The sequence below is a fragment of the Salvelinus fontinalis genome, chromosome 41 (assembly GCF_029448725.1).
Source record: "Salvelinus fontinalis isolate EN_2023a chromosome 41, ASM2944872v1, whole genome shotgun sequence".
In the NCBI taxonomy this organism is placed as follows: domain Eukaryota; kingdom Metazoa; phylum Chordata; class Actinopteri; order Salmoniformes; family Salmonidae; genus Salvelinus; species Salvelinus fontinalis.
In genome coordinates, this window is record NC_074705.1 from 10,882,153 (window position 1) to 10,902,378 (window position 20,226).

General features: G+C 43.5%; 1 protein-coding gene across 3 annotated transcripts; it reads right to left on the reverse strand.

The window, feature by feature from the left end:
• Positions 1 to 4,233: 4,233 nt before the first annotated feature.
• On the reverse strand, positions 4,234 to 15,896 carry LOC129840236 (male-specific lethal 3 homolog). Of its 3 annotated transcripts, XM_055907959.1 has the most exons (14): positions 15,663 to 15,896; positions 14,838 to 14,920; positions 14,250 to 14,345; positions 14,049 to 14,146; positions 13,830 to 13,930; positions 13,559 to 13,681; positions 13,123 to 13,283; positions 12,678 to 12,836; positions 12,092 to 12,414; positions 11,585 to 11,794; positions 11,384 to 11,468; positions 9,803 to 9,872; position 9,454; positions 5,953 to 6,029 (listed from the first exon to the last, which is right to left on the reverse strand). In XM_055907959.1, the coding sequence occupies exons 1-14, from the start codon at positions 15,759 to 15,761 to the stop codon at positions 5,953 to 5,955; spliced, it is 1,686 nt and encodes a 561-aa protein (XP_055763934.1). In that variant the 5' UTR covers positions 15,762 to 15,896. The 3 variants fall into 3 exon arrangements, with proteins under 3 accessions (XP_055763933.1, XP_055763931.1, XP_055763934.1); XM_055907958.1 differs by lacking the exons at position 9,454; positions 9,803 to 9,872 and having other exon boundaries at positions 4,234 to 6,029; positions 13,559 to 13,678; XM_055907956.1 differs by lacking the exons at position 9,454; positions 9,803 to 9,872 and having other exon boundaries at positions 4,234 to 6,029.
• Between the last annotated feature and the right edge of the window lie 4,330 nt (positions 15,897 to 20,226).

A 20,226-nucleotide genomic window follows, 5' to 3' on the forward strand; every position in this document is an offset into this window, starting at 1 on the left:
TTCATGAGGAATGAAAATTATGTGGATATATTGAAGCAACATCTCAAGACATCAGTCAGGAAGTTAAAGCTTGGTCTCAAATGGGTCTTCCCTAGGACAATGAACCCAAGCATACTTCCAAAGTTTTGGAAAAATGGCTTAAGGGCAACAAAGTCAAGGTGTTGGTGTGGCCATCACAAACCCTGACCTCAATCCTGTAGAAAATGTGTGGGCAGAACTGAAAAAGCGTGTGCGAGCAAGGAGGCCTACAAACCTGACTCAAATTTCACCAGCTGTCTGGAGGAATGGGCCAAAATTCACCCAGCTTATTGTGGGAAGCTTGTGGAAGGCCACCCGAAACGTTTGACCCAAGTTAAACAATTTAAAGGCAATTCTACCAAATATTAATTGAGTGTATGTAAACTTCTGACCCACTGGGACTGTGATGAAAGAAAAAAAAGCTGAAACAAATCATTCTCACTACTATTATTCTGACATTTCACATTCTTAAAATAAGACAGGGAATTGTTACTAGGATTAAATGTCAGGAATTGTGAAAACTGAGTTGAAATATACTTGGCTACGGTGTGTGTAAACTTCGGACTTCAACTGTGTACTACATTCACGTATGTATGATATTTGGCATTCAGGGGTCAAAAATTACTGTACTTGTCGATCATAAGCAGTGGTGGCGAGGTGGTGAGTACAACCCCAAAGGTTTCTGTTCAAATTAGAGCCGCAATGTGCTTCACAGACATCTCTTGAAAGCTTCATGTCAACACGTGGTTGAAATGAATACACCACTGTGATGTAAACAGAACAAATTGACATCTTCACTTTTACCCATCAAGGTATTTGCAATCCCTATTCTCACTTGCTTTCTCCCTGTTTTCACACAGCACTTTAAACTGTACGCGTTTTACATTGAAAACATTCTCTCTGCTTCATGTCATAACCTGTCAGAGAGATGACAAATGGTCAAATCTGGAGTCCAATGAAATACGGTATTTTACGCAACGACGCCAAATGCGTTACCCTACATCAGCTTTCCTGTCTCAGTAGGACTGAGTGGGGTCCTCCCATGGGGCAAATGTGGATGAATACAGAGCGTGCCGTGATGTATGGGCTATCTAAACCCCCGTGGCGTCCAGCTACGCTTGGACACGCCTCTCTAACGATGATCACTGGCACCCGGTGTGGGGTGAAAAGTGATTAAAGCAAGATGAAATTAATTGGAATGTAGAGCAGGATGTTGAGTGATGGTTGATTTTTGCTGTTCTCTCTTTGTTTTACCCAATAAGGGGGGCATGTGGTGTAGAAGTGTCCGGGACTACCTACAGAGGTGGCTTGGGAAACTGCTTCCTAAATCAGATTTTGACACCAGATCCGTTGCTTTACACTAAAACAATGTGTGTCATTGGCGGGACTTCTCTTTGAGGCCTACAAGTGTTAATTGCTTGACTCTGCCAAACCTTAACTTTTACAGTCTATCCCAATATCCATACGTACACCCAACTCAGTATGCTCTTCATCCCCACCATAATACTTCACAATAATCTAAGTATTTTATAATGGAATTTAGTAGAAAAAACACAAAGTAGACTCTGGATCAGCATCAACTATTCAGGGACACATCACATCCAGTGGCGGTCAGTGACGTTTAAGATGAGGGATGATGATTATTTTAATTTTATCAGTATGGCCTTATTCTATTACAGCATATTGGATGACTGTCATTCATATTCCATTCAACCAGTTCAATGTAACTTTGATAGATTTAGGCTACTACATGATAGTCACATTTTCCCTGTACCCATCATGAAGTTGCTACAATCTAGCCTATTGCTGAAAGTTTACAATGTAGGTGCACAGGTCGAGAGAATTTTGAGTAATCAAGGTGACAGACAGTTACAAATGCAATACTGTCTTGCACACTCTTGCCTGCATATAGGATGTAATCATTAGTCCAACAGTTGCAAATGACAGTTTCTATTGGACAAATTCAGGTATGTTTATCTCTGGAATGAATACACCCCTGATCCACATAAAAACAGCATGATCACGTTGCTCGTTGTATATATAATTCCTTCTCGCAGCTATCTACGCGCTCTCCTCCTCTCACCTCTTCCCTTCACATGTGCAGTGTCTTTGTGGGGGGGATGTAGTGTTTAAAATCCCACCTGAGATTTAGAAAGTGACACCCTGAGAGAAGTTAGCTGAGCCAGCAAAATCAGGTCAGGGACTTGTGATTAGAAGGAGTAGCAACAACAGCAGGCAATCAGAGGACAAAACATTCACAACAGTACTTTGAGATTGAAAGGTTTGATGGATAACTTTGACAGTTATTTAGGTCCAAACTATTTCTGACATTACAACATTAGGAATTTCAACCAATACTTGCTGTACAGTACATCCCTAATGACCAATGAGGTCCTTCAACACTCAATTTCTTCTCCCAAATATTAGCATTGCTTGGAACCAGCATCTAGTGAGAAAACAGACTGAAGAAAGTAGGGTCGTCCTCACTCTCTGTCATTAGAGAAGAAACCAAACATCAAGTGCTAGCCAGAGGCTACTCACTCTGCAGGCTGCTGGGTAATGGCTGTCTCCTGCCACCCCACATCCATCGCTGACACGTCAACACTGGGGTTAGTGTCCATCTTCTCTATTCTCTCCGCCTGCGCTCCATCACCACCCTTCATGATGCACCGACAGCCACGCTGGAGAATGATGGTGAGATGGAGGGATGAGACTAAGAGTGGAGAGATGAAACTAAAGAAAGAGGTGAGGAGTTGTGTGAGGTGGGCGTTGCTACCTTCTTCAGGCGATATCACACACGGCTCTCCAGCCAATTGAATCAGTCGGTAAGTGGATATCGAGAGGGTGGAACAGAAATTGATTTATTGCGGCTGGGAGACGGAGGTTCTTGAACACAAAGCTCTACCCTGGCCATATGATAGCACCGAAGCAGGGTGTTGATCTCGGATTCCAGTTAGAAGTGGTTGATTACAGGACTCCATTCTATCTAAAAAGCATTAGCGCTTACCGCTAAACACATTTAGCCTCTGTAATGGTAGCAATGCTAACCTCCCTAGGGCTGAGGGGGCTAAGAGCATAGTTTTGCTATGGAAACCCTCCTAGTTTATTGAACAGAAAGCTTCAGTACTGCACCGACTGTAGCCAAAGTAATACATGTAATAGTCTGCCACATGGCAATCCTGAATGAAAACAAACTACAGTATGTGTGGGACTCAAAACGTGGACAATCCCTGTTTTTATTGGTGAGTGTCAATATGTATGAGACACCTTTAAAGTATTGGGATGAAAAAAAGCAGTGTATTTTCAAAATGAAATCTGATATGAAAAATATGTAGGTGAAAAATACATCAACAGATATCACTGGAGGACAGCCAGCAAACTTGTGACATTTTGAGTTGTAAGTATGACCACTGAGGACTGAACCCCTAACCTTCCAATCTCTGGGCAGACACTAACCACAAGGCAACTACATTGGTTAAGCTTCATTGCAATCCATCACATTTGCCAGTGATCCCCGAACCTTGGTGTAGTTATCTGGTTGTTCTGAAGAGGGTCAGGACTAGGCTAGCCGGTGCTGAGATGAGGCTCTAGTTATTCCCTCTGACCCTCAGGGCCTAGAGATGTTGACCACATGATAGCACTGTAAGTCAAAAGCCACCCTAAGCATTTTCCCTCAGAAAACCCCCCCAAACACACTATCTAGAGTCCTCAAACTCAACTCTGGGCCTCAAAGTCAGTTTGTCCTCCCCCCATTCTTCCCCTCTAATCAGGGACTGATTTACACCTGGGACACCAGGTGGGTGCAAGTAATTATCAGGCAGAACAGAAAACCAGCAGTACTCCAGACCTCGTAGGGTAAGAGCAGTACTCCAGACCTCGTAGGGTAAGAGTTGAATACCCCTGATTTAGAGGCAATGCAATAGCTTGAGGGAGGGGTTTCAGTCAGAACAACCAGAAACACGAGTTGTTCTGAGCCAAAAATATTCTGTACGTTGTTTGCAACACTGGCCGTTACACTCAAGAACCCATATTCAGAAGCAGTGTGTGTTGGTCAATGTTAAGAGGGATTCTACAGCAGGCAGCTATGGCAGGAGGTGACAGAGGGGAGGCATTGTTCATGGCAGGATTCCCCAACTGGTGCAAGGGTAATTTTTGGGCCCCCCAAGTTTTATTAAAAAGTGTTGTTTGAAACAAGACCGTAAAAACACCAGCAAATCAGCTTAAAATTATTTTATTTCAAATCTGTTCCAAAGTATTCCCACTCATAATACATACTGTATATGTGATTGTATACAAATGTAAGTAAGGGTTGAAATGATTATGTTTCAGACAAATATTAGATCTTTGTGTGCTTCTTGCGGTCAATTTGGAGTTTACAAATTCTTAGTAAATATGTTCAGGCCCCCTGCCCATCCTCTCAAGAAAAAGAAAATTGACCTGCCGCTGAACCTAGTTGACGATCCCTGGTCTACGGGCACCAATATCCAGCGACTGACAGACAGGGCACAACCCAAAACGCTGTGTGCCCATCAAAGGAGGCTGAAGTCATCCTCTGAACAACACTGGCTTTAGTACAGGCTCCCTCCCCTGTGCTGCCCTTCCCACACCTCTGAGAACAAAGGCCCTGTTCAATCTCAAACCGTAGCCGATTCACCCCGAGGATAAACCCAACGATCTGCTCTTGTACTTTGCTGTAGTTTAGAACAACCTTTAGTGTGAATAATGTTTCTTTAAGGAAAAAGGACTCAACTTGAGGGAGAGAAGAACAGCAGAGAATAGGACCAGGATTAAATGCATGGCACATTATAGCACAGCGATCTACACAGCTGACAACACCTCTTAAAAAGGCAACATTCGCAGGGATTGCATTCATGATAAACATGGCGCAGTTCGGCTCAAGTGTCAATTACCTGTTTATATTGTGCTGCCATATAACACGCCTTGCATCGAATCCCGGCCTAGGTCTTTATGAATCAACAGAACAGCAATATTCATAAACCACATGCCAAAAATATTGCTCCCACTTTTATTTCAGATAAGACTAATGGAAAACAAACTGAAAGTTTATATTTTTACATTTCCACCTCCACAGTGTGTTCCTGTTCGGGTCTACAAGTTAACAGCGTATAAAAAACTAAAAAACAAACACAGAATAAGGAATTTATACATCAACGAAATTCAATACCTTTTTCAAACATTAGGGGTAATGCCATGACAAATATTAATATGAACACACAGTGGTCATAACGTCACCAGCCCCTCTAAGCAAGAGGAACACAGATAGTAGACATTACTAGAGTAATGACATTCTACAAGAGGTTAGAAATAACTTAACACACACTGAAGCGTGGCTTGGGGCAGCAAGCGTGGTGAGCCGAGGAGAAGCCAATAGTCACACAAAGCCAACGTATCAAATAGGCCTTCTCCCTGTGTTTGCTTGTCTAGGCGGACGGAGAGAGAAGGATCGGCCGCAGATGCTGCTAGAGAACGAGAGAGGGCCAAACGTGGTCCTTGAGCGCAGAGCGAGAGAAAGCTAGACAAAGTCAGCATCGTGGGAAAGACCCCAGCAGGGGGTTACGATCTACAGCCTAGGATAACAAGTAGACGTCCATGCTTTAGGTAATCATTGCATCCAGGGGGGTCTAATCCTAGGCCAGGCTAGGTTGGGGGCTGGGGAGAGTGAGTTACTGTGCCAATCAAAAGCCAAGACCCTTGCCTTACTTCTTTCCGACCGGCAAAACCACATAGCTGCATGGGTTGGATTTAGGAGGGCAAGGGGTGAACAGAGAGAGGGATAATGGCGCTGTCTCAGAGAAGAAGTGAAAGAAAGGGATGGTTTGGGAAGCAGCTTGGAGCTCCCCTCCCAGCAGTGCAGTTCAGGGCGAGGCATGGCAGGGTGAGATAAACGGCCTCAGTAAACGGCCCGCGGGTGCTTCATGCAGTAGTGGGCCTCCGATGACGACACGTACGCTGACTCCGGAAAAAAGTCCTCATGGAACTCAGCCAAAAACCTGGGGAGCAGAGAGAGGGATAGAGGAAGAGGGACAGAGTAGAAAGAGAGATAGGGAAGAGATAGATAACACCATAACAGGGTATAATTCACCACACTGAGTAGAAGTCTGAAGTTAAGGCTAGTTAACACAGCATGGCCATCAACAGACAGCTTATGCATTTGAAGCAAAGACCACCGTGGGAAATGCATCACTTCCCCGACTACTGTGGACGTCACGGACCAGACTAGTTACTCAGCACTCCCAATCCTGGTGTTTCCCAACAGGGGGCTTTTTAACAACCCCCCCCCCTCCAGACCTGCACTCAGTCAGTGCTTTTAGTAACTTGCCTTAAATAACCCAATTCGCCAGAGTCGGAGAGGGAAAATCTCGCCGTCTAATCAGTAGGGAAAATAATCCGGAATGTTCTTAGTATCCGCTGCTCAGCCAAATCCTCTAAATCTTGCCATCTCATCTTAGCTCTACCCGCTCTTCTAATTTGACTGCAAACAAATTATCCTCACAAGAGGGAGAAATTAAGAGGCGCTTTAACCGGCAACAAATTATTGTCGTTGTGGAGCACCGAACTAGTCAGTACGGACCACGGGACCGTGGCTACAGCTATTCTTCATTATTTATTGGTTCGTCCTATCTATTAGTCAGTGCAAATGTAGAGCAAAGGCTGTAAACTTGAGCCACATTTCTCTGCAGATGTTAAATAAGATATGGATACATTTTTGTGGGAGAGCAGCTGGGCGAACACAAGCATCCTCGTTCTCATACACATTAGGCACTCTCCACAGTGGTGGAAAAAGTACCCAATTCTCATACTTGAGTAAAAGTAAAGATACCTTAATAGAAAAGGACTCAAGTAAAATAGTACTTGAGTAAAAGTCTGAAAGTATTTGGTTTTTAAATATACTTCAGTATCAAAAGTAAAAGTATAAATTATTTTAAATTCCTTATATTAAACAAGCTAGATGGCACAATTGCCTGGTTATTTATTTATGGAGAGCCAGGGACACAATCCAACACTCAGACATCATTTACAAATGAAGCACTTGTGTTTAGTGATTCCGCCAGATCAGAGGCAGTAGGAATGACCAGGGATGTTCTCTTGATAAGTGTGTGAATTAGACCATTTTCCTGTCCTGCTAAACATTCAAAATTAAATGAGGAATTTTGGGTGGCAGGGAAAATATATGGAGTAAAAAGTAGTTTTTTCTTTTGGAATGTTGTAAAAAAACAAAAAGTAAAGTATTAGTACTTTAAAGTATTTTTACTTAAGTACTTTCAGGGATGCAAACTGCTGAGGGACCAAAAAGGTGACACTTTTTTGTTGCGCTGAAACATGCAGAAAATCCCTGCTAGGGGGAAATGCAGGTTAACTAATTAAACAACAAAAGACTATGATCTACATGTTCAGTCTCTGTGTGTAAAATAAACAGTGGATCATGTGAACCCAACTCACAGCTAAAAAATGTAAAAGAAAGCAATCCAGTGTTATTTGTTGCCTAGACTTTACAGTCTTGATAAAAAAATACACTACACTAATATTTCAGTTAGCCATGACAGCCTTTACAATAATAGAATGCTTGTGACCATATGCACATCTAAATACTGCACTTGGGGGAAAAAAACATCTTAAGTAGAAATAGAATGAAACAAACAGGCATTCTATTTTTTCTCTACTATAGTGGCCACTATAGTAGACATTGATAAAGTGCACAAGGCTACATGTGTGCAAAATAACATTGACAGAGTAAATTTTTTAAATAATCCCCACTTCACTCACACAAGTGTTAACACAACAAAAGCAATATCTTTGGGCTACACTGCACATTATTACATTGCACACTTTCTGCCTGTGGACGTATGTTCTACAATGTGCCAGCAGAGCATGATACCCTTTGCTGGCATAATTGATCTCATTCAGGCAGAGTACACCTGGCATACCCCTTTTTATCCACTGTGTTGAAAAAGTGAGAAAGAGGGAAAGTGTGTGGTGTTCCTTTCACCTCTAGTGACATCCAGCATAAGCCAGGCCCAAGCTCGACTGGATCCATGAATACACTTGTTTAACAAGCAACGCCTCATTTTCAACTAATTATCGCATTCTGAAAATGAACCACATACTGTAGAGGGAAAACATTCGTTCACAGATAGTAGTTTGTTAGCTAGTAAACATTTCAGATTGCCAGGGTGCAGAAAGCAACTAACGCGTTATAACTCGAGGAACGGCAAGGAGTCGTATAACGTTACCAGTTAATACTATAGCGAATTGGTTAGGTTACTAACGTTAGCTCATCTGATGTTGTAACGAGCTGTCTGACTTTATTAGCCAGCTAATTTTCACACCAAACACTCAATTATTTGATCAGTTAAGTAGGCTAATGCTGCTCAACATTTCTCTGGCTAGCTAACGGGTAATTCGATCCAGCTAGCAAGATACTTAACAATGCCAACAATACTTGTCCCACCACACTTTCTCCCTCACCTCAAACTTTCCAAATGCCAGTTGTTTTTCGGTTATAGCTCATGAAGTACGCTTCATCACCTTCTCACCACCGGTGAGAAATGTTGAGCAGCATTAGCCTACTTAACTGATCAAATAATTGAGTGTTTGGTGTGAAAATTAGCTGGCTAATAAAGTCAGACAGCTCGTTACAACATCAGATGAGCTAACGTTACTAACCTAACCAATTCGCTATAGTATTAACTGGTAACGTTATACGACTCCTCTCTGTGGTCAGGCTTCTCACCAAGCCACCCTCGCCCAAACTTTTCTCATCGGAGCTACACGAATCACGTAGGTCACCTATTCTGGATTCAAAACGGCGAATTTCGCCAAAAGGTGACTAGTGTGCATCCCTGACTTTACACCACTGTCCCTCTCTCTGTACCATAGAAACACACCAGATGATTCTTCCAGAGATCCGTCCGTGTGCCCAATCCCGGCATGCACTTCTCCACTCTGCATTTCTCTGACCTCTCCTGTAATTTCAGCGAAGTAACAAGGTTTCCATCCAATTAGCAACAGATTTATTTGAATATTGCAAAATCTGCGCAAAGCCAATAGGCGCATTTTCCCACCATTGCTGCGTTTCCACCAAACTGACTTGTTGCGGATAAAATTTACTGCACAAAATGTACTTTTTCGCTTACGTTTTCATGTATCGAATAAAAATCTATAGTTCATCGCATTTTCAACCTTACCGATAGTTTTATGACAAAACTGTTGCATTAAATAGCAAATGTGCCTAGTCTGGTCTTGGCACGTGTGGTTTAGCCAACAGCTCGCAGATAGTGCTTGTAGGCTTGTCTACAATGATAAGAATATTTTTTATTTGTCAAACGGCAGTCAAGCATCGATCATGTCACCAGAGTAAGACCTTTGATATTTATTGAAAAGGAGCATCCAGCTCATACCGTACACTTTTACCACCCTGTGAAGTTCATAATAGCTTAATAAACTGCATGTTTTCCCGAGTCGTATTGGGAGGACCCCACACCATGTCATCGCGTGACTCCCAAGTTTACTTCGATATTATGGTTATTATATCAACATTTTCGCATAAAGGCCTTTCCACCGCCATTTCTCTCGTAATTAATTTTACCGACACAAAGATCCCACCATGTCAAAACAAATTTATAAAACTGTTCTGAAACTTCCTGTTTCCATTGTGATAATTGTTTATACGAAATGACTTTACTTGTATAAAAACGGTGTATGGAAACGTGGTTAAAAAGATGACACTAGCGGAAGAAGGCCCTAATAGATGATTGAGACTAACCAGCTGTGAGAAGAAAGGAGTCATTTGTCCCTCTGTGTGCAACAGCGAAGAGCGGTGGCTGGAGGGGAAACTGCAGGCGTTTGATTAATAAAGGAGAGAATAAATCCCCTAGGTTTGGGGCCAGTTGAAGATCGCTGGGCAGGATTTAAAGATTAGAACTGCCGGCTTGTGTAACGCCGACTCATCTCCCTTCACTTTAATGTAGTCTGACAGTCTCTCACACACACAGACAGATGCAGGTGCGCGCACACACACACACACCGAGGCACATGCACAGACACAAAAACAGCAAATCAGTCCCTCTGCATAAATAACATCTCAAGCCATCATCGTCTGATCACATCCTGTTAGACGATATTATGGCTACAATAACCGTGGCAGGCATGCAGGGAGAGCCAGCTTACAGGTCAGTGAGCACTTTTTCCACTCAGTGAGCTGCATGAATCACACAAACAGAGAGTTGCTACCTAATGGCAATACACCACAGCTAACTGCCCTGTTGAATGAGCTAGACTTCAGGTGACAGGGCTAACACTGGATAGGCGGAGAGGATTGTGCGTGCGCATCAGCAGATCAATGCAGACTGCACTCCCATTGCTCCCAACAGGGACTCTTCCCCATCCCTCTCCAAGATATACAAAAAGCCCCATGGGAAAAATCCACCTCTCTATTCTCCACTGCGCTGTCCAATTATTATTTTTTATAGGTTAATTTTACCGGAGAGGCCCATCAAGCTGCCGCATTTTCCAAACATTTCTGCATGCTAAGATAACGTTAGTACAATGTCAGAGGTCCATCAAGTGGAAACCACTCACCAGGTTAGCTAAGTGAGCACGTCCAAAGAAATGCTGACGTGGGCATTATCGTGATCAAAGGAAGTCTATCATAGAACTGTTGTCGGCACAGCAACTAAATGGCAGCCTGTCCCTTCCAGCGAGGCGGCCGGCACAATTACACACCAGGCAGTGATTGACTGGGGGATAACAGGCTTCGCCCAGTCAGTGTCACTAATCCTGGAGACTGGTGATTGTGCATCTTCAGTTCCACTGTGAGTTACTGTGGCTTGAGGAGGAGTTATTAAAGGAATAAGGCCTGATGGGGTGTGGTATATCGCCAATATACCATGGTTAAGGCCTGGTCTTATGCATGATGCAACGCATAGTGCCTGGATACAGACCTTAGCTGTGGTATATTGGCCATATACCAAACACACTGAGGTGCCTTATTGCTATTATAAACTGGTTAGCAACATAGTTAGAACAGTAAATAGTATTTTTTTTGTCATACCTGTGGTATACCACAGCTTTCAGAGCTCAAACCACCCAGTTTAGAAAACGTGATATATGACCTGTATTTAACCACGAAGGTTATTGAGAAAACTTCTTAAATAACCACCTGACATTGGCTACTTTGGCAGCACAAGGAAACGTTCCAGGACTAGGTTGTATGGAGGTGAGCTATGGCAGCCGAAATAAAGATTATTGAAGCCCTGGTTCTAGTTAGTTATGGTTTTTGGCTGATCACTAAAAGAAGAACAAAAGTAAAGAAACCGTGATTATTCTATAATTAGATGGAAGGTACCTGAGGAAGAGCTCCAGGTGTTTGACCAGGGCCCTTAGGTTCTTCTCTGGGATTTGCATCTTCCCCAGGATCTCTGGCAGCTTCACTGTATAAGGGGAATAAACAAGATTGAAAGAGAACGAGTGACTGGAGGCTACAATGAACTAAACAACAATCCCTGTTTCCCCCACACACACAGAATGGTCTTCTGAGGACACCTACCGAAGAGGCGTAGGAGGTGCTGTGAGCCATACAAGTAGGAGGGTGGGGGAGGCTGGTCACTCTGGGGGTAGTTATCAGGGGTCAGCTTCCAGCTCAGGACCTCGTTGAGCTCGTTGTTCCGTCGGCTCTCCAGGCCAGAGAAGACGCCGCTGCCCTCCTTACTGGGCGTCTGGGGCAACGGAGAAGACGACCCACTGTGGACAGGGGTTTCTGGGAAGGGGACAGGAGGGCAGACGGCAGTCAATCAACTGATGGGAGTGGGTAGAGGACAACATTTGCATGGACACTTCAGAAACAACAGACATTTACTCTGGGCCCTGAGAAGCTGTGCGCAGACAATATTCCATGTGTTTGGGAGCGGACTGTAATGTATGACAACAGGGAAGAGTGCCATCTAGCGGATGGATATGGTCATTACAACAACAGAGGCTACGATTGACAGTACATAAGTAAAGCACTACACAATCAACTGCTTATTGTGTTTGAGTGTGTTTTCTTGCCACTCACTCTTCTCCAGATTGAGGAAGAACTTGGGCAACTGGGCAGGCGTGTCGAGGCTGGCGAGGCGGCGTTTGGGCTGGGGTGAGGTCGTAGCGCTGCCGCTGCCCCCCTCGCCCGCCATCCTCTCGCCCCCCGAAGTGTGACGTGTGGAGCGCCGCAGGGACTGGGGGGCGTCGGGGTCGGCTGTTGAGGCACAGCGCCGGCGTTTGGGCGTGGTGGTGGGGTTTGCCGTGGTTGTGGAGGCCTCGCTCAGGGCCGGTTGGCTGTCCGTGGACTGGGGGGTGGAGGGGTTGTGGCCAGAGGGGCTGGGGGTGCGCTCACGCAGGGTCCTGGGACAGAAAGGGTGGAGATGGTCAAAGAAAGTCCAGTTTGGTAATGACATCCAACATCACAAAACCAAAGAAACTTACAATAATTTGTCACTGACATTTTCAACTTAGGTCAGATATACAAACTGAACAAAGACCTGATGTACTTAGCATCTTCCAACAGTGAAATGTTTTCAACTTCATTTTGTTTTGTCTTCCTGCCTGAAAATGACAGATGTTAATTATTCAAGAGGATTGCATACATAGCCTGATGTCTGTCTTACTTGCTGGAGCTGGCTGTGTTGTCCCTGATAGGCAGGAAGAACTTTGAGGAGCTAACTTTCTTGAACTGAGCGTGCTCATTGGGGTACAGGAGGATCATGGGAAGGGTGAAGTCGAAGGTGATTCTCAGGCCGTCCACCATCTCCTTGCAAAGCTCCTCACTGAAACAAAACGGTGACTTTTAGCTATCACGAAGATAATTTCATCCACGAATACCATGTTCGAGAGCATCGAATCTGAGAGCATCGAATCTGTGATGCATTTATTGGTAATATTGTGACTGACATACTTGATCTACAAATAACATTGAGTAGTTATTTATGATGCAGGGTGATTTGTAGATCAATCAGTTGGCAGGCGGCTGCAATGTCAAACAAAACCATTATGTAGCCCATGGGACTCATGGGAGGCGAAAAGTCTAATGGGAAATGTACTTTGGGGACTCACTTCTTCTCTGGAGGAACATAGTGAGGACTGAGGCTGGTCTGGGCAGTGCTCTGGTGACTTCTGTACCTCTCATTTGCAGAGAAGGCTGCGTTGAAGGCAAAGTGCTTCACGTATGATTCCAAGATGTTCAATATGTTCATCTGGCACGGAAGCTTCACCAACTGGGGAGAAAAAGAACAAAGCCCTTCATGATCACAGCTCATTGGCAGTGAGATGTTGAAATGTCAAAAGTCAAGGGTTGCATTCAGTAGGGTACATCGAGGCAAAAAGTTTTGCATCAGAAAATGACAAACCGGTGTTCCTATTGGACTAGTTCAGTTAGTACCTCCCTGTTTCTATAAGTTTTGAACATGACCAATATCTAGGAATTTGGAGGGATAGGAATAGGTATATGGAACTACAATAAAGCGGGCGTTATCTTTGTTTAATGACACACCTTCTTCCTCTTGTTGATGTAGTAGCAGTCATCCTCCAGTTTCTTCCTGAGAACCTCAGGGATGTCTATGTTGATGGTCTTGTCCTCACTCTCCATCTTAGCGTGAGCTTCCTGCTCTTCCTGCTGGATAAGATGGGCAAACAGTCAGATCCATCGAGCCATTTTGTCAAAATGTGTATTTCTGACCATGTCAATAGAACAACCGAGTTGATATGTCCTCTCAATACATAACCTATTTGTCTGTCGTAGTCTATAACTCAAAACACAATACCATTTTGTCCAAATCTTCGGAAGAGTCACTCTCCTCACTTTTCAAAGATTCAGGATCCTCGGAATCGTCCTCGTCACTGTTGTCTGAAGACGTAATCAAACCTGAAAGATACCCCCACCAAAAAGTGCATGTAATTTTAGCTTGCAAGCCATTTCCAATGAAAAGCCATTCCGATAAACTACTTTGCACTAGTTTGAGTGACGGAACAGGCAAACGCACATGCGTCATCACTCTCTTCCTTCTCTTCAGGAAGTGTCTTCAGAGCTGACTCAACACCGGGTAGACGACGACGTCTCTTCCCCCATCCCTTTCTCCTCCTGTGGGTTTAAGTGGACATAGTTAGACAGGACACTTGCATCAAAATCTGCAGTCACGCCTACTGCTTACTTTTCCGATCTTCTCCAATGGAGTCAAACTTACATGCGAGCCACAGCTTTACGAGCCAGTTTACGTTGTAATTTGCGATTATCGTCAGTTTCCCTGAGCACATGGTCCTCTGCTGCCAATCGATCCCAACTGTAGCACAAAGCAACAGATGATGAATACCAGCCCTTCCAATTCAAGCTGCATGCAGTCAGCATGACAGTATTGTCAAAGTGATATCAAGGACAAAGCTCCACTGAAGGTTGCTATCCACACTCAATGATTTCCACAATATAGATGGCTAAAACCATTGACAACTATGTACAGTTTTCAAAGGATTGTTAAATAAAAGTTACCACTATTTTTAGCCAACCGTACAAAGTTTCTACCAGTAGCTTGCAAAGTAACATTATCAGCTAACAGTATGTTGGAAAATGAACCCTTTTGCTGATCAACAGGCAGAGCCCACAAAGGATGGGGAAATTAACCTAAACCACTCAGATACAGGGAATTGCACTTTCTTTTGCGGGGGGGCTCATGTACAGGAACACAGCAAGAACCCTGCTACCTGTCCCACCCATCCTCTTACCCAGTATCCCTTCTTCAAGCCCACCACCCCAGACTGTGTCTTGTGTGTGAGTTTACCTTCTGTTCCAACCATTGAAGTGAATCAGGTATTCTGGGACTCGCTTTCCACGTTCATCTTTGCCAATTACAACATCGACGACCTAAAACATACAATTCCAGAAATGAACGATAGTTAGCGGTAGCCGACCAAACTCAAGTTAGCGTGTAACAGACAACAGGCAAATGTATCACCACATTATACCAAATAGACAGTTAGCCATCAGTACGCATTAGTTAACTAACAACACATTACTAATTGTGCTAGCTAGCTAAAGTTATGTAAACAACGGGTTGGCTGATTGTAATGTGTTGCCCAGGCCTTGCAGAGGCTAGCTAACGTTAACTCATGCTATGTTAATTCGCCGTTGGTGTTTAACGTTAACGCTAGCTAGTTTAGCGTTACTTCCAACGTTAGCGGACAGTTGTTGTTATGACAGTTAACGTTAGCTAAATGTAGCAACTACGAGCTTGCTAAGAAAATATACCCGCGCTAACCTGGCTACAGCATGTGCAGAGATAGCAACTACAGCATGGCTACAGCATAGCAACAAATAACACGGCTGCAGCCATTATTGATGGCCTCGTTTTTGCCATAAACCTACCATATAACGTTAACGGTACGTTAGCCTAATAGCAAACGTTAGCCTAGCAGCTAGCTAGCACGGCAACCTCGGTCGGGCCTTCTGTGTTCTGTCTGGATATATCAAATTAACATTATGTCTAACTTAGCTACAGTATTGGATAAAGTCATAAAAACTGGCAATCAAAATGTTTGGGAATTGCATGCAATATCAGCCCTCGTGACCGCAAACAATCTCTTGTCTAAACAACAAAACAACAAACCTTTGCATCATAGAGTACTTTAGCTTTCGTAGGGTCAGGTTCGAAACAGAGGACTTTTTCTCCTTTGTGGAATTTAAATTTCATTCCCCGGGAGTTCATTTGTTCGTCATAGCGAGCAGGAGAGGAGGCATCTGGACCACCCGCTCCTTAACCCTTTCCCTGCCGGGCTGTATCCAAAGGGGTCTTTGAAAAAAATATGGAGATGGCGCTAGGACACAACTCATCAAACGAATCCGTAATAGGGAATTTCTAGTTTGGTCCTTCGTGGACGCCGTAGAAATAAACAGTACATAAATTGACCAGCAGAGGGCGTCCGTTATTCAAAGATGATCCTACTAATATTTCTGTGACATGTAGCCCTTCCTATAATAAATCAAAAGTTTGTCCATGTAGCTAATAAATAACGCAACAAAGGATAACCAGTAACAATTAAAAGTTGTGTCAACAAAAATACGCTTTTCCCAAACGGAGCTTGTTTAAAACCAAGGCAGATATGTTTACATCACCCTGAAGAAGGCACAGTGATGACGAAACGTTGGTGTTTTACCCAATAAATTACTAGACGTTTATATAGAGTGTGCGACTCTCTTTATATATATTTTTTTTAATAGCTTACAGTTTATTCGCTGTTAGTCAGCACCGCTACACTAAATAATATTCTCTGGGTGTGCGCCAGCTCATGCTTTTTATTACATATTGCAAACCAAAACTTTTTGATAGGGTTCAGATGGTGAATGTTAACTCAGCTTAACGAGGCTCATTATTTTCTACATTTGGAGACCAAACTAGCACCATTTCAGTTTTCAGATGAAAAAACAGAGAGCGAGATAGTGTGAGAGAGACTCTGAAGGAAATCCCTCTTCTTATGGCCTAGTTGCATTTGTGTATGAGGCCTTGTATGCTAAACCGCTTATCAGTGCAAGTGTGTGCTTTTTTCCATTCTGACAGAAACCATCAGGCTATCTCTGCTGTCACTTCTGTCACCACACTGATGTATGACATGAATAAGACCTACATTCACTGTGCAATTCTAATGAGTGATACATTTAGCTCAGTCAACTCACAAGGTCAGGATTGTATGTCATAGCCTACTTAATTAGCCTAACACACTACATTTGTTTACTTTTGGCCAGAGTAGGTTACTGATGAAGTAGGCTACCTGTTTATTGCCTTATGGCCAAGACTTCTCCAATTATAATGAATTAGAGCAGAACAGTTTCTTTGTTAAAAATCTTTACTCTTCCTATAACAGCAAATTGGACTGATATTATCTATAAACACATTTCTATAAAAGTATTTTAGAATCATATTTGGTTTCTAGTCGCTGATGCCCACTAAGTATATTAGAAACCATTCTACTTAGTCCCAACCCAGCACCCCTCTCATCCTAATTTAACCCAATGCAGGCTGTTTTAGTCCCATTACTCTATTAATAAAATAGGTGGTTTTAATAGTTTGTTGCTCAAATCATTCGGACACTACAGACGTTTTTGTAAAAAGACCCGGCCCCCGGCCCCCGACCCATCACAAACACCAAACACCGCTCTAGCTCAGCCCCTGTTAATCACACAGACTAATGGTTGGTATCTACACATCCAGAATAAATAGACAGATCCAATGTTACAACTATGTTTAAAAGGGGCTAGAAGTCCAAAACGTGCCTGGGTTACTGTGGGACTCATTGGGTTAACATGGGGGAGCTGACATGCACATGCATGTGTGATGATGATTTCTACCTCTGGTACACACCAACCATATAGTCATATGTCTGGTTTCAGTGCTGGGGCCCCTTTTACAACCCCTGCAGCCGTGAGGTAGAGCAGCAATAGATTGCTTATTTCTGTCTCCTTCTCACCAATCTCTATCCCTCTATCTACACTACTGCGTTTATACCATTTTTTATTTTATTTAACCATTATTTAACTAGGCAAGTCAGTTAAGAACTAATTTTATTGACAATGGTGGCCTACCCCGGCCAAACCCTAACCCGGACGACGCTGGGCAAATTGTGCGCCACCTTATGGGACTCCCAATCACGGCCGGTTGTGATACAGCCTTCAATCGAACCAGGGTCTGTAGTGACGCCTCTAGCGCTGAGATGCAGTGCCTTAGACCGCTGCACCACTCGGGACCCCAAAATGATGAGAAGGGATGGATAATTGCCTTGCTTGTGTGTGTATGTGTGTGTGTGTACATGCGTGCAGGCCTGCCTTTCTGCGTACGTGCATGCGTATGTTCATTCATGTATATGCATGCATGCGTGTGTATCTGCGTGTATGTGTGTGGGAAGGTATGGGGAAAATGGTGCCTCATGGGAGACTGGAGGAGGGGGTTGCCCTGATAAAGCTGCTTATGAAGCTGCACTGCATGACACTGATAACAGCTCAGTCAGATTTGACCAGCCTAAAAACAGACAGGGGGAACGGATGAGATAAAGAGAGAGAGTGATTCACAAAGAATTTGAAAACGCTGGGGCTCCTCCCTTTTGCACTTTAACCTATTTGCACACCACTACGGCACTGTATATAGAGATAATGTGACATTTGAAATGTCTTTATTCCTTTGGAACTTCTGTGAGTGTAATGTTTACTGTTAATTTGTATTGTTTATTTCACTCTTGTTTATTATCTATTTCACTTGCCTTGGAAATGTTAACATATGTTTCCCATGCCATTAAAGCCCTTGAATTGAATTGAGAGAGAGTGAAAGCTGAGAGAATTATAGAAAGAGGAAGCCATGCCCCTATAACCCTGAGCTTCTCAAAAGACACCTACGAAATGTCCATTTACAATGTTAACACTAGTAGAGTTGAGTTGGAAGGAAGAGCCAAGTCTGAGCTCCTTCTGGCCCAACGTGCTGCATAGCAGCTAACCCATATATAGCAACATTGTGCCTGACAGTCTTTCTCACAACTTCTGAGAAACCAGTGGTGCGAAAATGTAGAGAGCAAGATAATCAGACCATGATTTTTATTTTGAGGGTAAGACACAAGCGCCATGTGCCCCAATGCGCCATGTGCCCCAATGTAATGTAAAAATGTGAATTATAGTAGGATAGACTAGACTATAGGATTAATCCTCATTTATGGATTATGGCTTTAGGTCGATGATTAATCTTTATGCCATGTCCTCACTCGGCCATCTTTAGTTGTGCTTTATTAAAACAAAGTGAAAGTTAGGCTATGCAGCTATACATCACATAGGCCCAACATATGTAGGCTATACAATTAATTTATGATACAAACTTGAAAGATGCAAGTAAAGACCTGGGAAAGACACTTGTATGCACTGGTTTTGCCCATTGGAGCAACACGAGTGCGCAGTCTTAACAGCCACAGGAGCGCATTGGACGGATTAGAGGAGCGGCGGCGAGGGTAATCAGCTGCGAAACTTCTCTCATCCTGCCGTCCGCTCTGACTACAGTTTGGGAATGAGCTGAGCTGCATGCATAATAACACGGCACTGAGAGTTGGATTCATTTGCGCGCTCTCTATCTCCCGCTTTATCTGAACCAAGGCATTCTAACGATGACAGCATAAAAACACGTGGATCAAGGGTTCACTGTAGCAGTATATTGATGTGACCTATCTCGTGGTTTGGTTCTTTATGGCGCTTAAACTAAACTTCTGAGAAAAGGGTTTTTAAAAAACGCTGCTGCGTTTGTGCCGAGGGGAGATAAAGATGTCATCTGGTCAAGGACTACTGAACGTCTTCTCCTGCTCCACTCCAGCCTCCAAAGCCATCTCCAAAAGGAAGTTGCGACAAACTCGGAGCCTGGACCCTGATATTATAAGGACATGTGGCACAGAGACAGATGGAACCCATGGGGACCGCTTGGGGTTACCGGGTTTGCGCGTTGAGGGGGCAGGTGCGTTTTCATACTCGCCAAGCTCCCCTGAGCACCCGGTTGCGTTGAAATCAAATCCCCAGTCCAGAAATCTTAGGGTGAAACAACCCCTTTCGTCTTTATCTGGTCCCTCCACACCCTTGGACCTCTCCCCGACATCAAACTTTCCCTTTAATTATGACGTGACTGTGAGGGGCACAAAGCGGAATACCGCGTGGGATTTACCGTTTCTGGTGAGGAGCCCCAGCGTCACTCCAACTGGGAGCACGAACACATTATTCTCACCGCGGAGATGGCTTCAGAAGAAGCAGCAACAGTCCAGTTCTCACGCCTATATTGTTTGGAAGTCTGAGGTAAATATGACGATGCGTGCACTCCACGCAATAAAAAAAAAAGCCTTCATGATATTCAAGAGGAATGACATATTGACAACATACTTTTGTCTTTGAGGATTTACAGTGCCCTCAGAAAGTATTTACACCCCTTGACTTAACCGCATTTAGTTGTGTTACAGCCTGAATTTAACGTTGATTAAATTTAGATGTTGTGTCACTGACCTACACACAATACCGCGAATTAGGTTTTTAGAAAAGTTTACAAATTAAAAAAATGAAAAGCTGAAATGTCTTTAGTCAATAAGTATTCAATACCTTTGTTAAGGCAAGGTACAGACACATGCATAAGCACACATTGTGATATTGTTGTATAGTGGTATTGA